Source organism: Oryzias melastigma, linkage group LG3 (genome assembly GCF_002922805.2).
Source record: "Oryzias melastigma strain HK-1 linkage group LG3, ASM292280v2, whole genome shotgun sequence".
In the NCBI taxonomy this organism is placed as follows: Eukaryota; Metazoa; Chordata; class Actinopteri; order Beloniformes; family Adrianichthyidae; genus Oryzias; species Oryzias melastigma.
The window spans coordinates 23,512,137-23,533,299 of record NC_050514.1 but is presented as its reverse complement, the minus strand read 5'-3'; the positions used below and the strand labels follow the sequence as shown (position 1 = coordinate 23,533,299).

At 37.5% G+C, this 21,163-nt stretch overlaps 2 protein-coding genes across 7 annotated transcripts; both read right to left on the bottom strand.

The window, feature by feature from the left end:
• Window positions 1-162: 162 nt before the first annotated feature.
• fbxo22 (F-box protein 22) lies at window positions 163-7,060 on the bottom strand. The gene is made up of 7 exons (XM_024295698.1): window positions 6,848-7,060; window positions 6,483-6,615; window positions 5,180-5,267; window positions 4,285-4,383; window positions 1,517-1,669; window positions 1,277-1,442; window positions 163-1,190 (listed from the first exon to the last, which is right to left on the bottom strand). Exons 1-7 carry the CDS (start codon window positions 6,976-6,978, stop codon window positions 797-799), a joined length of 1,164 nt encoding a protein of 387 aa, XP_024151466.1. The 5' UTR covers window positions 6,979-7,060; the 3' UTR covers window positions 163-796.
• A 1,726-nt stretch (window positions 7,061-8,786) lies between these two features.
• tpma (alpha-tropomyosin) lies at window positions 8,787-16,159 on the bottom strand. Of its 6 annotated transcripts, XM_024295464.2 has the most exons (10): window positions 15,908-16,159; window positions 15,434-15,559; window positions 13,140-13,273; window positions 11,841-11,958; window positions 11,636-11,706; window positions 11,458-11,533; window positions 11,316-11,378; window positions 11,125-11,194; window positions 10,258-10,336; window positions 9,687-9,914 (listed from the first exon to the last, which is right to left on the bottom strand). In XM_024295464.2, exons 1-10 carry the CDS (start codon window positions 16,019-16,021, stop codon window positions 9,911-9,913), a joined length of 855 nt encoding a protein of 284 aa, XP_024151232.1. In that variant the 5' UTR covers window positions 16,022-16,159; the 3' UTR covers window positions 9,687-9,910. The 6 variants fall into 6 exon arrangements, with proteins under 6 accessions (XP_024151233.1, XP_024151235.1, XP_024151236.1 ...); XM_024295465.2 differs by lacking the exons at window positions 9,687-9,914; window positions 10,258-10,336 and adding an exon at window positions 8,787-8,886; XM_024295468.2 differs by lacking the exon at window positions 10,258-10,336 and having other exon boundaries at window positions 9,562-9,914.
• Between the last annotated feature and the right edge of the window lie 5,004 nt (window positions 16,160-21,163).

Genomic DNA, 21,163 nt, shown 5'->3' with positions numbered 1-21,163 from the left:
GAAGTTTATTTTTGTTAGGATGAAGGCTATGAGACACAATACCAGGAAAAAAATAGAAAAAATTAGAAATTCAGCTCATAAGAACATTTACAAACTAATTTTCTTTTTTTTATTACGAGTCAATTTTTGAGAATTTGACAAAAGTTAAAGTAAAATAAAACATTTTCTGAACCAAACATGTTTATTATCAACAGCAACATGATAAACAAGCCCAAACATTCATAAATATAAGCAGCAAGTTATAATCTGGAATGTGGACAAAGTACACTGGAAAGCTTTCACCTGCAACCTAAACCACGAATTATGAGAAGTTTGCCTGACATCTTTTACTGGGACCATGTTTGAAACATCCCTTTCAATTATTTCCACGTTGCTGGGGCCTATCCCAGCTGTAACACTTGGTACATTCTGAATGGTGTACCCCCCCAAAAGAGTAGAAGTGGTTAATGTAAAGATGCATACGTTTACCCTGATACTCATTTCTTTTACTTACATTAAAAGTGCCGTTGCGGAATCAATAACCTTTACACATGCTTGAGAAATACGCCAACATATATACTCACCGTCAAAGAGAAGGGAGTCATGTCAATGCATACTGAATGTCAGATACATTTGTAAAAAAAAAAATGATCAGAGTATTTTACACTCCAGAATGTCTCCAAAGGGGAACCTCTCAGCTTTGAAGGTTTGATATCCTCCATTCTTATTATTATTATGTATAGAGACAGAAATGCTCTTTACATTTCTGCTGCAAACACAACAAATTCCTCCAACTTTAAACTGATCTATCAACCAGTCAGCCCAGATGGACCAGGGTCATGACCGTAGTGTACTCGTGCTGAAGGGTGTCCATGTCTGTGTCACACAGCGTGTAATCATCTTTAATGATACGGTCACAGCCGATCTCGCCGTTGCCGAAGAGGCCGAAGAGCGGCGTGTTGGGGAAGACCTTGCGAAAAGCGTCGGCCTCCACGTTAGGCTGGTTGTTATAGTAGTTTTGGCCTCTACCGACACAAGCAAACATGAACCCCAGGGTGTTTTTCTCTGGAATCCTGGCTGCGCTTAAACGGCGAATGGTGGCTTCCGCTGCTTTGGCGCTGTTCACGTCTTGGTCCAGAAGTACAGACGCCCCCTGGACTTTAGGGCCACTCAGGGCCAGACCCACCGCGCCGTAAGAACCTTCACTGCAGCTGCAGAGTGGGAGATGGTGGAAAGTATGAGCAAATAAAAGCAGTTATTTACAAAACAGCAATTATTCGTATTAATCTTAATTTACCATTGTCTGGGAGGAGAGAAGACGCCCTCCACAATGCCTCCTGCGATCAGAGCCTTAGACTTTGCCAGAGGCTCCAGAACCTGATTCAGGAACCGGGCTCCTCCAGTTTTATAAGCTTCGTAGAAAAATATGAGCACTACACGCAGCTCCGAGTTATCAACTAACCCTGGAAGTCAAGTCAACAAGCAGACGTTCATGACAAGAACAGACAGGAAAGTTGGTGGAAGTATAGAGACTAACCTGCTTCCTTCAGGGCTGTCGGAGAGATGGTCCTCTTACAAAAATGAAAGGGCTTGATCTGGACGCCCTCAGTGCTGGGGAACATGACGGCAAAGCCAGCCTCGCCATCCTGGTACTCCTGGGGAGGGCTGGAGCAAGAGCCAGTAGGAGTCACTGCAGAACCACAGAGCAACAAATGAGGGGAAGTATGGTAGCTGGTTCTCACAGCCTGTTCGCAGCTGCTTTCTCTGGAGCTCAAGATCTAATGTAGGGGTGCCTAACTCCAGGGCTCCAGCTGGTTTTCCAGAAATCCTGGTGCTTATCTGCTGCTGATTACCTGAACCAGGTGTGTTTAGCCAATAAGAAGCTTCAAAGACAAGTTGGTTGGAATACATGTAGAACATCAGCCCTCGAGGAGTTAGACTTCCGTTTTAAACACTTTTACTTCAAAACGTGATTAGATCAGGGGTGCCCAAATTCGGTTAGAGTTAGGCCCTTGAGCCCTTAAATTTTAAATTGTAATAATTCCAATGTGATTGTTTTGTTTTATATTGTCATCATGTTTTGCGATGTGTGCTGATGACGTTAAAGGTCACCCTTGCAAAAGAGATCTTAATCAGAGTGGGTTTTTACATAGTTAAATAAGGTTATAAAAAAAATAAAATTGAAAAAAAAAAACTTCCCAACTGGGGGAAAAAATAGAAGAACTACCATGAAGATCAACATTTATCAATTCATAAAAGTGAAAGAGCAGAAATGTAATTTTATTTGTGGATTTATAGATTATTTTACTACTATCATCTACTTTCTCACATTTAAATGTGAGACACTAAAGTCTGTTGTTTCACTATTGTGCTTTTTTGTCTCATATTCTAAGAAGTTAGTGGGCATAATATGACAAATCAATACTGATGGTAAAAAAACTGATCCATATTCAAATAATTGTTCACAAAACAAGAAACTAGAAGGAAATAATCCCTTTTAAGCTTTTTTAAAATCATTTCCAGTGGTCTTTCCAGTATAATTATGACATTTTTAGTTAAAAAGTTTTTTTTTTTTTTTACAAATTTGAATTAAAAAGATACTTGGAAATGCTATTTTTAGCCTAATTGTCTCTATATATATATCCTCCATCATCAGAAAAATGCCACGAGAACAAAAGATACACCAAAAATGCTATTTTTAAAATCAAAGTAGGTAATTCAATCAATAATCGTTTAGATTAAATTCAAACTAAAACACCAGAATCAAAATTGAAACAAGTTCTGGAATCCAGTTTGTGTTTTTGGTGGATCCACCCTGACAAACGGGCGGCTGTAGCTGCTGTTACAGCTCTTTTTGCACGAGCTGCACGGTAACAGCAGCAGAAGACAAACGAGATCCATAAAAGGACAACTCAGCGCTCCTCATGTGACTTTACTACCAGAAATTAATGAGATAATCAAGCCCGCTCTCAGTTTAGGAGATGGATGCACCACGATGCAAATGAGAAAGCATGGTGCTGCAGAGCCATAAATACACATGGTCAGGGGACAGTTTCATTCACCCACACCATCATTTGATTTACAATTGACTCCTCAACTGATCTCTCAAAGAGTTCGTGCCTTATTTAATTTGTAGGATAAATAAACTTTTCAATACTTACACTCTAACATATTGAGAGTGTAGAATCATTTAGACTCCAGCTGTGATTTCATACATCTCCACCTCCATTCCCAATTGCCCGCAGCTCATTAAGGAATATGAAGAAACGTCTTTTCTTTTTAATTTCTAAGTAAAGAATCTGAATAGATATTCAGAAAATGTGAACAAACATATTCAATATGGCCATCATCCCCAATTGGACCGTCTGCTGATCAATGAAATATATCCAGCTGTGATTGATGAGACTCGTGTGGCTTTGAAATCTGCCCTTTGGGTGCAACTGTTTACAAAACACAACAAGCCGCGAATCAGTGATTCGCAATAAGAAAATGCAAAGATAATCAATGCTTTATTAAGCACTGCTTCACCTGTTGTAATGGATGAGCTGCCCCTGTTACTGCCTGACCCTTATTCGATTAAGCGTTTAATTTAGCTGAATAAGCCGAGCGCTGCGACCCGGCAGTGAACTCTGGCTGCAATATCACAAATGTGACAGTTATCACAAACAGCCATTAAAGCTGACAGACGAGGAGAGCCCGAAAAGCCACCATCTAGAGGAAAGAGAGCACAGCTGATGGAAAGTCACTTCTCTGGTGAGTTGTGATTAGAGGGAGAAAAAAGGGAGGGCAGCACCACACTCACTAGGTAATCTATCAATGTAAAAGGCAGAGAGGTGCCAGCCGCCAGCAATACGGAGGATGAATGCATGTTCTTGTCAGAGGATGGGGCAACTATTCCTCTTAAAAGGGCTCCCAAATCATAGTTTTCTTTTCCGGTGCTACAGAGGGTGAACACAAACATTTGAATTAGGAAAGTGGGAATAGATGCTGGAGCAGGTTTTTAGAAAAGTATAAGCAGGGTATCTTTACACAGTCATCACACAACAATAAAAGGTTTCAGGACATTTAGGCCGAATCCCTATTGCTCCAGCTGAAGAGGCATTTGAAGCTTTAATGGTGTCCAAATTAGTTTTTTTAAGGGTGTGACTTAGCGCTAGGTAAGATTAAATATAATATATTACGTTCTTTACACGTTTTGTTACATTACATTCTCAATTTAAATTCTGATAAATAAAAAAACATGACTCATTTTTGATAATTGTCTTCTGATGAGGTGAAGACAAGAAATAGATCAGAAATACTTACAGACTATGCCCGGTGCAGTAATACCCAGGATGTCGCAGCCTTTGGGGAAAAGCAGGTTCAACTCTTCGACTGTGTCTGGACTTTGGCGACTTCGTTTTGCTTCAGTCAAAAAGGGAAAGAAAACATTTGTAAGAAAGCGACATTAGTATCTGAAAAATCTAATTAAGAAATATACAAATATGTGGATCTTTAACCACAACATCAGCAAATATATAAATTAATATTTTTGTTTTGCACAGGTGACCTGAAATTTTAAGATTAGAGTAAAAATGTATTCCTAAAATAAATGTTTCCCACATGACTATTAAAAATGTATGGCTTTAATGAACCATGAGCAATTATAAAATCCATATTTGAACCACAGTCAAATATTTTATTTGCACCTAAATCTCAAATCATCTTAAATAATATAACTTTAATATGTGAAGTTCCTCCATTTCAAAAGTTTAAATGTATATATTTCAAGATCAGGACATCTGATCATTTATTATTAATTGAGTACATAAAAAACACTGGTACCTTACCTGAAACACATTATTTAAGAACTAATTATCAAATAATGATGTGGGGAGACAGGAAGTGCTGTGGTCAGCTGCCTTTCACTAATTATACCTACTTTACTGTTTCAGCTGTTTCTAAACACAATCTATTTTCTGACTTTTAAAAAAGAGCCTGAACAAACATGTTGTAAGAAATAATGTAAAGTAAACAATGGCTACAAAAAACTAGAAAGTAGGCAATGTTTTGAATCAAAAGAAGCAGTTAAAACACAAAAACGAGAACATTTTATCAAGATTCTACTTAAAAATGTTGTACTCCAAAGATTCATTCATTTTCCATACATTTTTCCAAAGTATAGAAAATAGCAATGCACATACAGATTGCACATACCAACCTTTGTTTTGTCTGTAACAATAAACTTGCCCGCTGAATGTAGCAGAATCCACCATAGCCAGAACTGTTTTTGGCAGGAGAAAGACTTTCTGAAAATGAGAATAAGCAAAATTCAGATTAAACAATTTAAATGAGTCTTAATTATTCTAGAACAGCCTTCAGAACATATCACATTTTAATAAAATACTTGAACAAAAGCACAGAATTTAATGGCAACTGATACAACGAGAAAGAGAGCCCACGTCACTACTGTCTTAAAGCTTTTACACTGGCTGACTGTCAGATTCGGAATTGATTTTAAGACTCTCCTTTTGGTTTTTATTAAATATCTAAATGGGTTGGGATTTTCCTAGTTATCAGGTCCCCTCGATCCTTACAAACCCTCCTCAGCTTCTGCTCTCTTAAATATTCCCACTATAAGAACCAGGACTCACGGTAAAGCCTCTTTTCAACACTGTGGTCCTCATCTTTGAACCTAAAGATCTAAGTTTTAAGCGTAAATTAAAGATTTACATAATACATTTAATTAACTTATTTATTTAATTGGGTTTTAAGTATTTTTAATTGCTTTTATGGTTTATGATTTTTGCAGGGGTTTTTTTATCTTTACTGTGTCTATTAAAAACCAAAAGTGTTTCCTTCCATTTGAATCTAATCTTTTGATTGTTTTTACCCTTAATCTATTGTGTTTTATGAGTTTTTAACGGTTTCAGCATATGTGCACCTTGTTTTCTACAGCACGTTGATGACAAGTGCTCTACAAATAAAGTAATTGATTGAAACTGCAAACAAATCTAGGCAGGTTGATCCAGAGAAATACTTGGGAGAAACTCTAACTAAATACAAATGTATGTAAAAAAAATATTATGTTAACACACACCTTTTTTAAGTTGCCCCCAGGTTATGGTTTTATTGCACCAGCAAAAAATAAATAAAAATAGGTACACAACTTATTTTTTTCCAAGTGCTATAAAACTTTGAGTGATCACACTCAACAGTAGGAAGGTATCAGTTCCATAATTATTATTTTTTTTTACTTCTTTTTATTTATTTTGTACACTTTGTTGTTGCTACTGTCACATATTTTTTAAATCTTGTTCTTTCCTGGAGAGTTGCAGCACTGAATTGCCTTTGGGGGATCAATAAAGTATTCTAACTGTAAACAAAATCTAGCGATCAAACTTTGGTTCTCCATTTCTTAAGGAGGCGTGTCCTTTTTGTGCATATCCATTTTGGAGGGTTTTCCTAGAACTTTCTTGTGTCTATGAACAACAGAGAAAGCAATTCAGTTTGACTTAGTTTACCTCCACCTCTTCAGACAGAGTGCTGCAGAGGGAGTGAGCCTCAGTGGTGGAAGGTCCACAGACCGACACCCATGCCAGCTGCTGCTGCGTCCTGAGGACTCTGCGAGCGCAGTTCCTCCACAACCTGCACACACTAGGAGCAAAAGCGGACCAGTCATTCACCTGTTCCCCGAAAAACAGCATCATTTCCGTTTGGACTTTTAGCAAAACGCGATTTAGTACCTTAAGCAGATAAAACATAAAAGTAAAGTATCTCCTAAAAAGTCAAATTATCGAAAGTAAAAAACAATACTGTTTCACTTTCATTCCCCGGCTAGCAGTATTAGCAAGGTTGTTAGCTTAGCATTTAGATATTTTTTCTTTACCTCGCCATCCGGAACAGCGATTTTGTCGGTACAAAATTCAAGATTCTCTCAACCACTTCAGCAACATTACTAAGTACGTATGTCGCCTTACTGTCCTGTAAAGGCTCATTTAGCTCTTGATTTTCAGTCATGTTTCACTCTCATGTGGATCGATTTCCAGCTGCTCAGCTAACTTTTACTTGCGCTTATTTATCATTTATTCTGGGGGAAAAAACTACAGCGCCCCTGGTGGCGAGGAGGGATATTGCGGGTGGACTTTTTTCAACGATGTTTTACTTGTAAGAGCATACATTCTAATGTGTTTTGCGTTTCTGTTTATTTTTGTAAAAAAAAAAAATCAAACACATGTAAAATGTTTTTCCATATGTTTTATTGATGAGAAAATTCCAGGAAATGACATAAAACATGTTAAATGTGTCATCAAGAAATTGATATGAAAAACAGAAGCACTAGACACCGATGGTGTGCATGACAGTGCAAACTGACAGTGACCACATAAATAATAAAAAATCTTGTCATATAGTCACAACAGTATTTATGGCTTCATTTGAATGACAATGTGCAACATGATTCCAGCAAAAAAGTGCAAATTACCAAAAGTAAACATGTAAACCAGTTCACAAAAACACAAAAGTTAAACTTGATAGAAACATGCAAACTCTGTATCTGAGCTGCACTTTTTCTTGCTACTTTGTGTAGAGGAAGGGTCGGTCAATTCCAGGCTTTAAGGACCTGAGTGTCTGCATGTTTTCCAGATTTCCTGCTCCTTTCATGGCTGGTTACCTGGATCAGGTACGTCCTGCTGTTTATACCAAGTCAGAGCAGAGTATGCTGGGAAACAAGCAGGAATGCAGCTTCTCGGTCCTCACTCATGACATAGAGCCTCACTCTGACTAAAACTTGTAAACCTACCCCCCCCCTCCCTAATATTATCTGTTCATGGGAACCAGCCACATGCAGGCCATCTGAGAGAATGTGGAAAGTAAACAATATTGCCATTAGTCAAATATTAATATTTTTATTAGCTAGATCCAGCATCCCGCTTTAAGGAGTTGCATCCAACCCCAGTTCTCCAAAGTCACACCCCACATTTCTGATTACCTGGACCAACTGGTGATTAGTCTGGAGACATTTAATCCAGCCAATCAGGAGTCACGGTTAGCACGGCAGAAGCTCCAGGGGACCAGAGCTGGAGACCACTGGCTTAGACCTCCTTTAGCCAATCTTATGTCCTAGTTAATAGCAAGCTACATCAGTCAAAGACTAGTAAACAAATGATGTAGAGAATATTTCTCATCATTTTCTCAAATTTTGAAATATTATTAAATTCAGGCAAACTACAAATTAGATTTTTTTTAACAGTAAACCAAATGGGAAATATTAGTTAAGGACAGCTAAGATTACAATTGTTACTGATAAGTCTTTTACATAAACAGGATGTTATTTTCCCTTTCATGTGAGTTTGAACTTCACCCCTATTCATTGGATCAAAACAAAAGCAGAACTAAATCAAATAGGGAAAAAGTGACCCCATCGAGTCCAAAAGAACAAACTAAAAGTGTTACTTTACTATCCCAAACCAGAAAATCTACAGACTTGAGTGATAAATATTTGATACATTTTCTGATTATTTTGCTACACATAAATCCCACTCAACTCTCCTCCCTTTTAAAGAAGGCAGTAAGTCGGATCTGTTGTACAGTCAAGCGTGCTCCCTGGGTTCTCTCCGTCATGTTAGGACACATTTAAAGAGATTTAGAAGGTTCTCGATACCTCGTATCTTTGTAATATAATTGGTTAATGGAAACATGGCAGCCAGATCTTCATGCTTTAACTGTGACACGCTTTTGTAAACCAACAAGCTTCTCATTTCAAACCAGAGAAAGTTGGGAAGAAATTGTCATTGATTTTTGAGTTTGGAGACTCCGTGTCATTTTTGAAATCATTGAACATAATCTCTTCAGGCTACGCTTCATTTAAGGCTACTCTCAGTTCATTGGTAAGAAGACGGTTTTTATCAAGCTGCTTGTATAGTTGATCTTGACAGTCAGAAAGCAGAAGGAGAAAAAGGGAGAAAGACAAGACGGCAGGTTAGTACAAACAGTGCACAAAGGGTTAACATAGCTCTGAAGAAGTGTCCGTTTAGAACTGCCTCCATGAAGCCATTTAAAGGCAAAAGGTCAGCATTTCTGAAGTGGATTCAAGTGTCTACAGCTCAATACCTCAGGGTACAGCCACTTGAAGACTGACCTTCTAGAAAAGTCTTGACACCTACTTTACCACTCATCTATAAAAAGAAGCCTTTAAAAAGGTCATAGAAGAGACATTCTAAATCTAATTCAAAGGATTTTCCTAAAAATCCTTTAAAATGTGTATTTTCATCCTTTTGATTTGCTTTAACATTTTGAGCTTCTCTATTTCAGTGCCTTTTTTTAAATATAATTTATCCAATCCAAATGATTTTATTTGTTATACATCTGGGATCAAGATGTGTTGTGGATACATCACTATTCTTTCATACCATTTTACTCAAGTCTAAATTTTAATGAGTTCCTATATGTAAAAGAGCCTGAAATAAGATGTTTTAGTAAAAAAAATCCAAGAAAATGTGTGTTTAGAAACAGCCTCCTAAACTATTGTTAAACTACCATCATTAGTTCATCACCTACTATAAGTATTTCCATCAATGTCCTCTCAAACAGAAAAAGGAACAGTAAAATGGGAGAGGAGCTCCAGATTTTATTCAAAAGCTACTCAAAAATAAATTAAAACACAAAAGACAAATGAAAAAAAAAGCAATTGGACAAATGCAAAGAAAGAAACATTGCAAGAGAAAGGGGAAGGGCTGACACAGATGGAATAATGTTTATTTTACAGAAAGCAGAACGGTTTAAAAGTCTGCATGAGTGATGGAACAGTGTGTGCTGACAGCGACGGCCCAATGTGCAGGAGTGGCAGGGCGGTAAAGAAATACAGACACAAAGGACACCGAAAGATGGGCTGTGCTGCACAGGAGTGAAATGATGACACACAACCAGCTTCTGACGTGAAAGGTGAAAGAGTTTAGCTGTGAAAACAGAAAAGCACAAGTGTTGGATGGAGAAACCAAAAGAATAAACAGATACAGACGTGCAAAATAAATATAGAAAATGAGAAAGTTAAACAAAAGGGCCACAAACACCACTATGAAGAAGTCTAGGTTAGTCAACTCTAAGAAGGTAGTCCAGAGAGTTTATTAGTTTATTTTCAAATCAGGGTTAATCAAGCAGCAAAGAGAAATTTAAAAATCTACAGTTGAGCTGAGAATAAATCCACACACCCAAACATGCCACAAGAGGGAGCTATTGCTACATCAGTTAGGGGGGTTAGGATCTAAGGCACAAAGCATTGTCAGGCACGTGGAGAATTACATGGATGTCATGTCGTTGAGGGCATGGTCCAGCTCCTCGCTGATGGCCTTGTACTTCAGCTTCTGGGCATACAGCTCATCTATTGTGTTGTAATTATTTAGTGGAGAGGTTGAAAACAAAAAGACAAAAGGAGTCAGAGGGGGTAAAGTTGCAACAGAACGTAAAATGTAAAAAACCGAGGAGCAAAATAATAAAGAAAATATTAAAATCAAGTCAGGGCAAAAATAGGGAAGTGAGATGAACAGCTGCTAATGTTGTGTCAGATTCCTGAGGAGTCACAGGGGAGCTGCTTCACATGCTGCACCCGCCTGCAAACACTGCTTGGCCTTGAAAAGTAACTATAGCAGAACGCCATACAGCGCCACGTTCAGAAATGTTGCCCTCATGACTATCAAACCGACCACTATGGATCACCTTTCAAATATCTGAATTTATTTTACCCAGCAGAGAAAAATTTATATTTTTCTGATGTTTAGCGTAATGAAAAGGAAAACTTCTCCAAATATTTAAACTCTGTTTTTTTCTGAACTTTGAGGTAAAGAAATTAAGATAAATAGATTTTCACTAGAAAAAGGCAATAGATTAATCAAATCCATGAATCAATTGATTATTTCTTGCACATTTTTAATGGAAAAAATATTTTGTTAGTTTTTAATTTAAGAATGACTTATTAGTAAATCACCTCTATTCTGTTTAAATATCTGCCCGACAAGTTTTCATCTAATTAAATAGATTTGGCAATTTAAAAAATAAATTGATATTTAATCTAATTGAACTGAAATGGTTGAAAATGTAGTATTGTGGCAGTGATAGATAAACATCCATCCCTAGATAAGTGATCGGTGTCCGAGTATAAAGATTTCATACCCTCAAGGTCATCAATGGTCTTCTCAAGCTTGGCGACTGATCTCTCAGCAAACTCAGCACGGGTCTCAGCCTGAGAAGAGGAACAAAGTCTGGCATTAGCCACATTTGAAGTACCAGCATGCAACAGTCCTTCAAGTGAAGTGCGATGTCGGCACGTTTGTGCAGCTCTATCTGGACTCTGGTGCTCTCACCTCCTTGAGCTTGTCTGTGAGAACCTTGATCTCCTCCTCATACTTGTCTTCCTTTTGCGAGTACTGTGGTTGCACACAAAGAGCAGAGTTATTGAAATGTGTTCACACTGACAACTTTGCTCCTCGGGATATGGCGCTCTACCTTCTCTGCCTGAGCCTCCAGAGACTTCAGGTTGTTCTGCACAGTTTTCAGCTCCTCCTCAAGTTCAGAGCATTTGCTGTCAAACCACACGATCGCTTTAAAATGTGGATTTTATAACTAAAATTTGTCGTCAATCACAATTCTCAATAAAAGTTGAAGGTGAGAGGGGAGCAGCTACCCTTCAGACAGCTCAGCGCGCTCCTCTGTACGTTCCAAGTCGCTCTCAATGATCACCAGCTTACGGGCAACCTAAAAATCAAACAGATCCATCTGTTACAAACTCGTGGACAGCACAACCTATGACTGCAACCATTACAGAGGAAAGGAATGTGACCCCCCCCCCACCCCCTCCCCAGAGAGCAGAGAACAGCTGAGAAACTTGCCTCCTCGTATTTACGGTCAGCCTCCTCAGCGATGTGTTTGGCTTCCTTCAGCTGGATCTCCTGCAGTTCCATCTTCTCCTCGTCCTTCATCGCCCTGTTCTCAATGACTTTCATGCCTCTGTAATTGACAACAACAAGTACATTTAAATCATTTTTAATTAATGCACCTATAAAGAAAATGACAAGAACTCAGTTTTCTCAAATAAACTAAATTATAGTTGTCCTGATTCGGTAGCTGTTTAAAAATAAGAGTTTATTTGAATACTTTTCAGTGATCAACTTCAGTTTTTATTGCCAGCATTGCAGGACTTTACTCCCTTGCATCTCTCGATATAAGAAAGGTCTGGTTTATACAGCATGTCTTCAAAATCTTTATTATAGCTTAATTTATCCAAATTAGTCTTATTGTAATGTATTTTTGGAAGAGTACTTTTCCTAATACTTCATAAATACTAATACTTCATAAAATTTTTGTTTTGCAAAAACACATTTTCAGTGCAACACTGCATCTGTCTTATTTCAAATTCTCACTTTGATATTAATATTTTTCAAGTACCTACAAAGTACTTTTTAGTGAAGGAAATATTCCTATGCATTTCACAACCTATTTTACAGTTACATTCTCACTCAACTCATAACTCTTCAGCTTTTTATCTTCCTAAATCTCTTACTTGTTGATGCCAGTTTTCAATAACATTTAGGACAGTGAAACTGTGGAATGACTTTTTTAATGCTGAATCTCTATAAAGTGTTACAAAAAATGCCTAAAAACATTTAATCTCTAAAGTCTCTCGTATCTTGTTCATTTAAAATTGTTTTATTTGTTGTGATAAAAATTCTGAATAATTCACTATATTTTAGGCATTAGGGTGGTGGAGGCTTAGTCCAACAGGTTTTTTGTCTCTCCCTACACTCTTTATTGTACAAAATGATAATAAAAATAAGAATGTATTGACTTCTGCTTTTACAAATAGGAGGGTTTTGACTGGAATAATTGGGAATCATAATAGCAATTTCCTTAGGAAACTAAAATAAAAATCTGCAAGCGCAGTACTGCTTTTAGCCAGAGGTGGCAGCACTGCTCCACATAATTGATTCTGATCCAGAATGTTTCATGTTACAGTCATTAAGCAGCATCCTCTGAGTAAAAGTGAAGAACACTTAGAGGGGTATGAGTTTCATCTTCACACAATCTCAATCTTGCTTTTAGGCACCAATACAGAACACAAATTAAAACCAAAAAAAGTCACATGAGAGTCCAAGTACTGAAAAGATCCCAGTGTGGTGGATGATGCTCACCTTTCACTCTCATCAGCAGCCTTCTCAGCCTCCTCCAGCTTGGTAAGAGCTGTGGCCAGACGCTCCTGAGCACGGTCCAACTCCTCCTCAACCAGCTGGATACGTCTGTTCAAGGAGGCTACATCTCCCTCAGCCTAGGACAACAAAACTCAGTCAGGGTTTGTGGTTCCCTAAAAAAATAAATAACAGGCCACTGGAATGACCGGAAGCCATTCTAGTACAACCGGAAGTCACACAGGAATGATAAAAACATGTTTAAACTGATTAAAATTTAGATAGTGTTGGTTGATTTATTAGAATTTTAGGTATATATCTATATATATTTTAATAATGGCAGGACATTGTTTCCATCCCCCACCCAGCAATTTCATGACTTTACTTTTTTGGGTCATAAATAAATTTGACACAAAATTCCGCTTTAAGAAGGATAAAGGCACCTGTTTATGTCCCCACAAGCTGCAGCCGAGCTAATGAGTCTTTTTAATCTCCGAAAAGCAGTGATGCTGCCCTCCTGCTAGCTTAATGTTTCAGGGGTGCCGGTTTAATCAGGGTGGTGTCCTTCCAGCCTCCCATCCTCTCCTCACCCCACACACTCGGCTATTTTCTAACTCATCTATTTGATACCCGGTTGTAAACAAACGCAAACCTTGATTGTTGGGCCTAGCGGCCACGCTTTTTGACCAGATTTGCGCCTAATGCCTCCCACAGCCAGGGGACTAATTGCCTTAAATGATTAGCAGCTTACAGCTTCCCTCGCACTCCTCTCCTGGTTCAGATCCCGCTGTAGCTGCGCCGCCCGTTCCTCCGCCGCATCGGCCTGCTCCTGCAGCGACTTGATTTTCTTCTTCACCGCCTCTAGAGAGCTGCCACCGGCCATTTTTTTGTGGGGGAAATATTTTGTCTCAGCCCGGCTAAATGTATCTCAACTCGGTGCACAATACGTCCAGCAGGAACTTCGCAGTCTTGGGGATGCGGCGCGTTTGATCCCTGCCCCCACCGCCTTTAATCAACCACTGATGAGGATTGGGACGTGCCACCATCCCCGGAAGTGCCGATTTTTACCCGTAAATAGTTCATTTTTTTATCCCAGCAAACAAAATATACATTTTATTCATTTACATTGTTTTATTTTTCAATTTTAAGAAACAATATCATATTTTTAGCAGTGTTTTATGCTCATTTGGCTGTGGTGTAATTTTGTGCGCATCCCCTGTTTTCGCATTGAGCTATTCCTGTCTAGATCAAGGCTCCAAACATCACACACTTCAGCGAGGAGCAGCTTAGAAGCGGCACTTGCTGTTAAGTCACACAAATCTATGGAAAATACGGCATATTACAATTACAAAAAAACACTTTGGAAAATAACTAATTATTAAAAATGTTGTTTTATTGTTATTTTTTTACTTTTCTATCCTGTTTGTTATGGAGTATTGTCTAAAATATGTATTTCTTCCTTTAGCAAAAAGTAGTTTATTTTATTAAGAGCACAGGAAGTATGCTATAGAATGAATTATACTCACTGAATACTTCTTCAGACTACATTGTTTAAGTTTACAATACATAAAATACATTATAGTATAGGCTTATAATTGACAATTTTATGCTACATTCATGACATATTGAATTGTTTATGACAAGTTTTCTATGAATGTGTGAATTTTACCTATTTTTCCCAACATTTTTTTCTGTATTTGCTTGTTTTGCATCTATACTCATCTTTTTGATAGTAAATGTATTTCTTTTCAAGTCTTGTCTTATCTTAATAATTACATTTTTACAACTTTATGACATTTGTTCTATGTTAGTTTCAAATAAACTGGCAAATAGTTTGTGTGAGACTTTTTTTTAAACAAACAGATTTATGATAATGTTTTTTGTTCCCTTCGTGAGGTACTGTTATTTGTAAAATGTGACCATCAGTCCTTTGGCCGTACATGAAAGGCCGGGTCAATAAACTGGTAACTTCATCTGGTTCAAGCAGCGCTGTGGAGTGCCAACTGATACCTGGACAACTACAAATCTGTCAAAGAAGTTTTTCGCCAAAGTACCCGTACTGTAACAGGACACCACTCTTAAGATTCACCCAAGTGTCTCTGTAAATCACTATAACTCAACAACCACTGACCTTACCATATGCAGCTCATAAGATAAATTTAACTATCCTATACACATCCTATGGAACTTCAGTGTCTCCTCTGATCAATTGTTGTATTATAGTATTTGAGGAGGTTGGTTAAATTTGTTTTCTGAGTATGAGGTGGTATACTTGAGAACCTCCTAGAGTCCAAACTCACATCTGTGGCTTTCTTCTCGGCGAGCTCAAGTTTCTCCTGGGCATCCTTCAAGGCCTCAGAGTACTTGTCCAACTCATCCTCAGTTGCCTTCAGCTTCTTCTGCAGTGCTACCAGGTCATCCTCAAGCTGTTGCACGGGCAAAAGAGACACAGCTTTAGACCACAATGATTTAAATAGAGGAATAAAGGAAAAAGGTAACTTATTTCTGTGCAAAATCAAGCAACATGTCAAATAGGTAAAAGCTGACATTGGTCCCACAGTTGTTTTAGATCAAACTAGGCCTCACTTTCAACAAATGGAAAATGAATAGTTTATATTTAAGTTTTGTTTAGTCAAAATATATAAAACAAACATTAATATATATATATATATATTTTAATTAACTTTGATTAAATAGGATAAGACACTCATCAGCATCATGTGGCGCACACCATGGCACCAACACATTATAACTGCAGTGGGTTTAGTGCTGACCTGTTTGCTTCTGTCCTCAGCTGCTTTCTTGTCTGACTCGGCCTGCTCAGCTCTGTCCAAGGCGTTCTCCTTGTCGAGCTTGAGCATCTGCATCTTCTTCTTGATGGCATCCATGGCTGCTTAGTGTCTGGGGTCTCCACACAAACTACAAACAAAAGAAACTGAATGGAAATGATGGGAGCGTCTGAACCACTCTGAACGCCAAGCTGGAGTGCGACTCCTCCGGGTCTGTAGTGAGTCAAATATGTATTTTGGCTGTGCAGATACTGGACACCCAATACTTTTTTGGAAACAACTGCAGCTGTTTGCCAAGGAGGGACTTGCATTTTTCCCGATTCTCCTCACTGATTCGTCCTTCAGAGACATTTGATCACATCTACGACTATACATGGAGCACAAGCGTCACACATCCCCTCCCTTTCCTCCACTCTTACACACCAGGACACCATATTCAAGACAACCTCTAAGTAGAAGTGTCAAGAGGTCGTTGCACTCTTGAACCAGTTTTTGAGGAATATTATTTGAAAAAAAAACTTTCTTCATACATTCAAATAAGTATATCTGTATTTGGAAATGTTGTTTACTTTATTTTCAAAATAAATTTTAACAGTAATCAAAGTTATTTCATAAAGCGTGGGAGATCCTGCTCATGTTATTCAGCTTGTTCACTCATTTATTTACTTTTCAGCACTGATTGAGTTACAGGAGCATGTCATGTATTCTCAAAACAAGTGCAGCTGATTGCATAAGCCCCTGTGAAAATTCTTCTCTCTTTGAGGCATGTCACATTAGCCAGCGTGGCTTGCTTGTCTTCTAGGGATCACTGCAGCAGCTCCCTCACAACATAGCGCAGCAATCAGATAGGCCTGGCCCTGCTGGAGTTTGTATTATCGAGCTTGTCCAGCTTCTGATACGTGCACGAGAGTTTGTATCTCACACACGCTGCAGCTGGTGCGTTGGTGAGTGCAGTGGAATATACAGAAGCTTTGGCTTTTCAACAGCCCCCTTTCTGTCTCTCTGCAGCTTTGAAAGTTCAAAGGGCCAGAGAGACAGTTACAGCTGTTTCACAGGGCTACCACGTCACTGGCAGTAAGAGTAGTTTGTTTTGGTTACTTTAAATTACATGAATAGTCACAAAAAATGATTTGATAAGTCTTCTACTGCTCCTCTATCAATGAAACATGTTGTAAAGCGCCTATTTTGAAATCTACAACACCTGTCAGGTTCTATCCATTCCATTACTGTTATACTCTCAGACTTTTACACAATTAGTACAAACTAAAATGTGTCAGTGACTCTCAAAAGCCACAGTTTTATATTTTTGCCTCACAAAAATCCCCTTAAATCAAGGCAAATTCAAACGTTTTTGGAATGTTAGCCCTCTGAATTTATTTCAAGTTCTGAAAAATATTTTAAATTGCAACAGTCAGCATCAAGGTGTTTGGCAAGAAGCACAGATGGCAAATAGCTGACAAATTACTCTAAAAGAACTGTTAAGTACTCCAAACTTTCCCCTTTTTTATATGAATGACTACTGTATTTCATTTCTCTGGCGGGACTTCTTTCCTGTGGGACTTTTTTAGGTTGGTCAGTTGTCACTGTGTTATCATCCTGCCATGTGTTTTGTGGACTATGCAGCAGCCAGCCAGACATACCAGTCATATACTGAGATCAGAGGGTCTTATGGAGCAATCCATGTCACCCTCACACCCTGGAAAGACAGAACGAGGAACATCGTCACATCGTACCTGTCCAGCAGTTAATGGTTTTCCCGGATTAGGTCCTGATTCTGGAAAATGAAGCAGATCGTATAGTGTTATAGTTGCTACCTCAAACTATTTAAAATCTTTGTGGAACTGCTAAATCTATATCCGCTAATGCTAACATTATTTTTATTAGTTATTTATTTGTGATTTTTACGTGTTAATGTGTGTAAAAAAAGACCAGAAATACACGATTTCCTAGGAGAAAGAGACTTTGGCTCTGCATGAATGAAAAAGAGCGGCTGAAACTGGAAGACAGACAAGCGGGATAACTGAAACTACTTGGAGTATTCCTGGAATTCCTAATGTGCAAATTGGAACTGGCCTAGTAGCAAGTGTAGTCTTTGTAGTTTGTGGTTGATAATTGTGTTTTTGTGATAGGATTTGTTATTTTTACATTTTTTTGTGGAGTTTACTAATCGCTTTCAGCACTTAGTCCATATTTTTATGATCGTCTTTGAATGAATTCAGACTTTAATCTGTCCAAATATTGGGTCTTGAAAGAGGTTTTTGATTAGACAAAATGAATCATGTATTTTTTTATTTCTTTTTATCCAATCAAACAATTTTAATGGTTTAGTGCTCACATGTGATACAATTCATGACTATAACACATATATTTTATAATATATGTGTTCCACAGCTGCATAAAACTTGTTGGATTTAGCTCAAACAGACTGATGTAAAACTTGTGATTTTAGTGAAAAAAAAAATGCTAATATGAGGTCATCTGAAATCAAGAAACCAACTAGTTGAGCTGCCAAGTGAAGAAGGTGAACTGAAGAGATGAAACATTGCATGTCACCATCATCAGAGTCTGTATCAGCTTTCTGACTTTTATTATTATTAGATTTAGGACATAAAAGTAATGGATGAGCTGTCTCCTATCAGCTGTTGGTCTTCATTAAATACAGCGTCCTTTTAAAAAATGTTTTTTTTTTCCCTTTCTGTTCCCAGCCAAGTCAGCATAAAAACAATTTTTTTTAACAGGTCAAAACATTGATTGATCTGAGAGTATTTTCCATTCCAGGAGGTCGGAATTTTTGTCAATTTGACAAGGTTATACAGGCGAAAAAAATAAAAAGCTGATGGAAAAATATCAGAAAAGTGATGGCAGTTTTGAAAGCAGTCCCACAAGCAGCTGTGCCTCTGTAATTGACATTGCCTCCTCAGATTTTAGTGCCTGACAAATTTAGCTGGGACTCAGTTTATAGCTGGGACTGGATATAGCTTTGGGTTTAGTGCTGACTCAGGAATGTCGTCTTCTCTTCACACTTAAAGGGACTTTATAAGATTGCTGGGACTGACCTTTCTTGTCAGTCACTGACTTTTCATTGGCTCTGCCTTCTGTCAGTTTGCTGCTCTAACACTCTGAATCAGAGATAAACTAAGACTATATATTTTATTGATACACAAAAATTGGTTAATTCAAATCAAACTTAACAAGACAATTAATACCTGAAAAACCACACGGATCTAAAAACTTTTAATTCTGTTTATGTTGCCAAACCAGCTCTGAAGCATCACCAGGTACTGAGCGATGCTTGGAGGAGTCTTTATAAGATTTTCTCAAGACTCTATAGGCAGATTAGAAAAAAACTTCATTTTTAAAATATAAAAAAAGTATTTTTACATTATATTATAGTCTTATTATCTTTAATAATCTCTTAAAGTTTGAACCAAACATTTAATATGAATATTTTTTCAAAATCAAATATGTTCTTAATCCAAACTAGTTTGAACGAGATTTTAAAAAAAAAGTTGAAGAACCACTTCACAAACAGTTGCAAAACAACAAATTTAAGTTCATCTCACTGTTTCACTAAAATGTAACCCTTATTTTGTGGTCAGGTAAAAACTGACCCAATTTCACACTTGAACACGGGTCCATTTTGACGGAACACAATATAAGGGGGTTAAGAATACTCTCTCCTCCGAAGAGCATCCCCATATAAGACAGTTACAGCACATCTGAACTGCCCTATAAAAAAGAGTTTGGGTTTTATGATAGGTGACTGAAATTAGCATTTGTGGTTATTACTATATCAGCTTATAGTGATGATACTTATTATAAGTTTATTACCCCTTAAAACAAAATAAAAGTGGTTTTAAAACTTGCAGAGGCAGAGAAAAAATCATATTTATGTTTTTAAATAGTAGATTTTAAATATTTCTCAACAAATTTGTTATACAATGGACAAAAAACATTAAAAAGATAATTGAAAAAGTCCACAGAAATAGCAGCAGAAAAAACAGTCCTGTTTTATCTTGTGTCCAAGGATGCCTTACATATTTTAAATGAAATAATCAGAGCTTCTGGAATCTAAAAGATGAGTTGCTCACACTGTTGACACTGATCCACATCATGACAGATGCTGCATTCAGCTGAACGTATGGTCCTTTTCATTTTTGGCACATGATTCATGCTTGATTTCTTTTTACTCATTTGACCCCAAACTACACGTGTACACCCTCTGCCCTCTGAAATACCTCCACTCCATTGTGCTAAGTGAAAATAGTTGTAAATGGTTATGTTGTAAAATGTTTTCTTTGTGATAGTGGAATATATATGGAGGCAGACCCAGTTGAAAATGTAAAAACAAATGTTTCTATGGTTATCAGTTCTATAGGAAAACAGAAAGACTTGTGCAAAACCAACATTTCTGATCATCCTCAATAACAGTGTTTCATCCTAAGTAGATATTAATGGAGCAAAAGTAGGTAATTGCTTAATGTCCCACTCCAACTACGTAATTTTCTATTATAAAATTATTCCCAGTGAACTTTTAATTAGGATTATTCTGTTTTTAACCCCCCCCCCCAAAAATCAAAAAGCATGCAAAAATTTTTAAGTCATATTTTCTGCAGATCAGCAAGAGCTCATTAGAAATTCACCTTTGAGTTTTGGGTTGGACTGTTGGTGCACAAGTTTGCTAACACTCTCCTGCTAGCTTATAGCATCTCACAGGCCCAAGCTAACAGTGTAGCAAAAAAACACAACGGCCGTATAGGAGCTATCTGTACAGTTTGGAGCCAGGTGCCAGTTCAGATGAAGAAAATGAAGACGTTAATGGATCAATTTGTCTGCAAGTGGAGGATTTAGAATTGTAGTGGAGAAAGAAGACTTTTGCCCGCCCATTGCAAGCTTTTTAAGCACAGCGCTTTTGTCTGCAGCTGATTTATAGTCATATATCTGCACATTTCTTTATATTGACACGTTTTATATTTTATTTTAAACTTTTTAATAGTGATTGCTCCAATTTTATTGTCCATGTAGATAGTGACAGTAAAGGCTTATCATATCTTACCCAACACAATTTGATTGAAAAAAATAAACAGAAATGCAGTTTTAATCTTACATTATTTTATACATGTCCTACATCATAAGAAAAATGCTACAAGAACATGTCAAAAACATGAGTTTCATTGGAGTTGGTCTTAAAGCAGAAATCAGACAGCTGTAAACTTTGAAAAAAAGACAAAATAAACATTA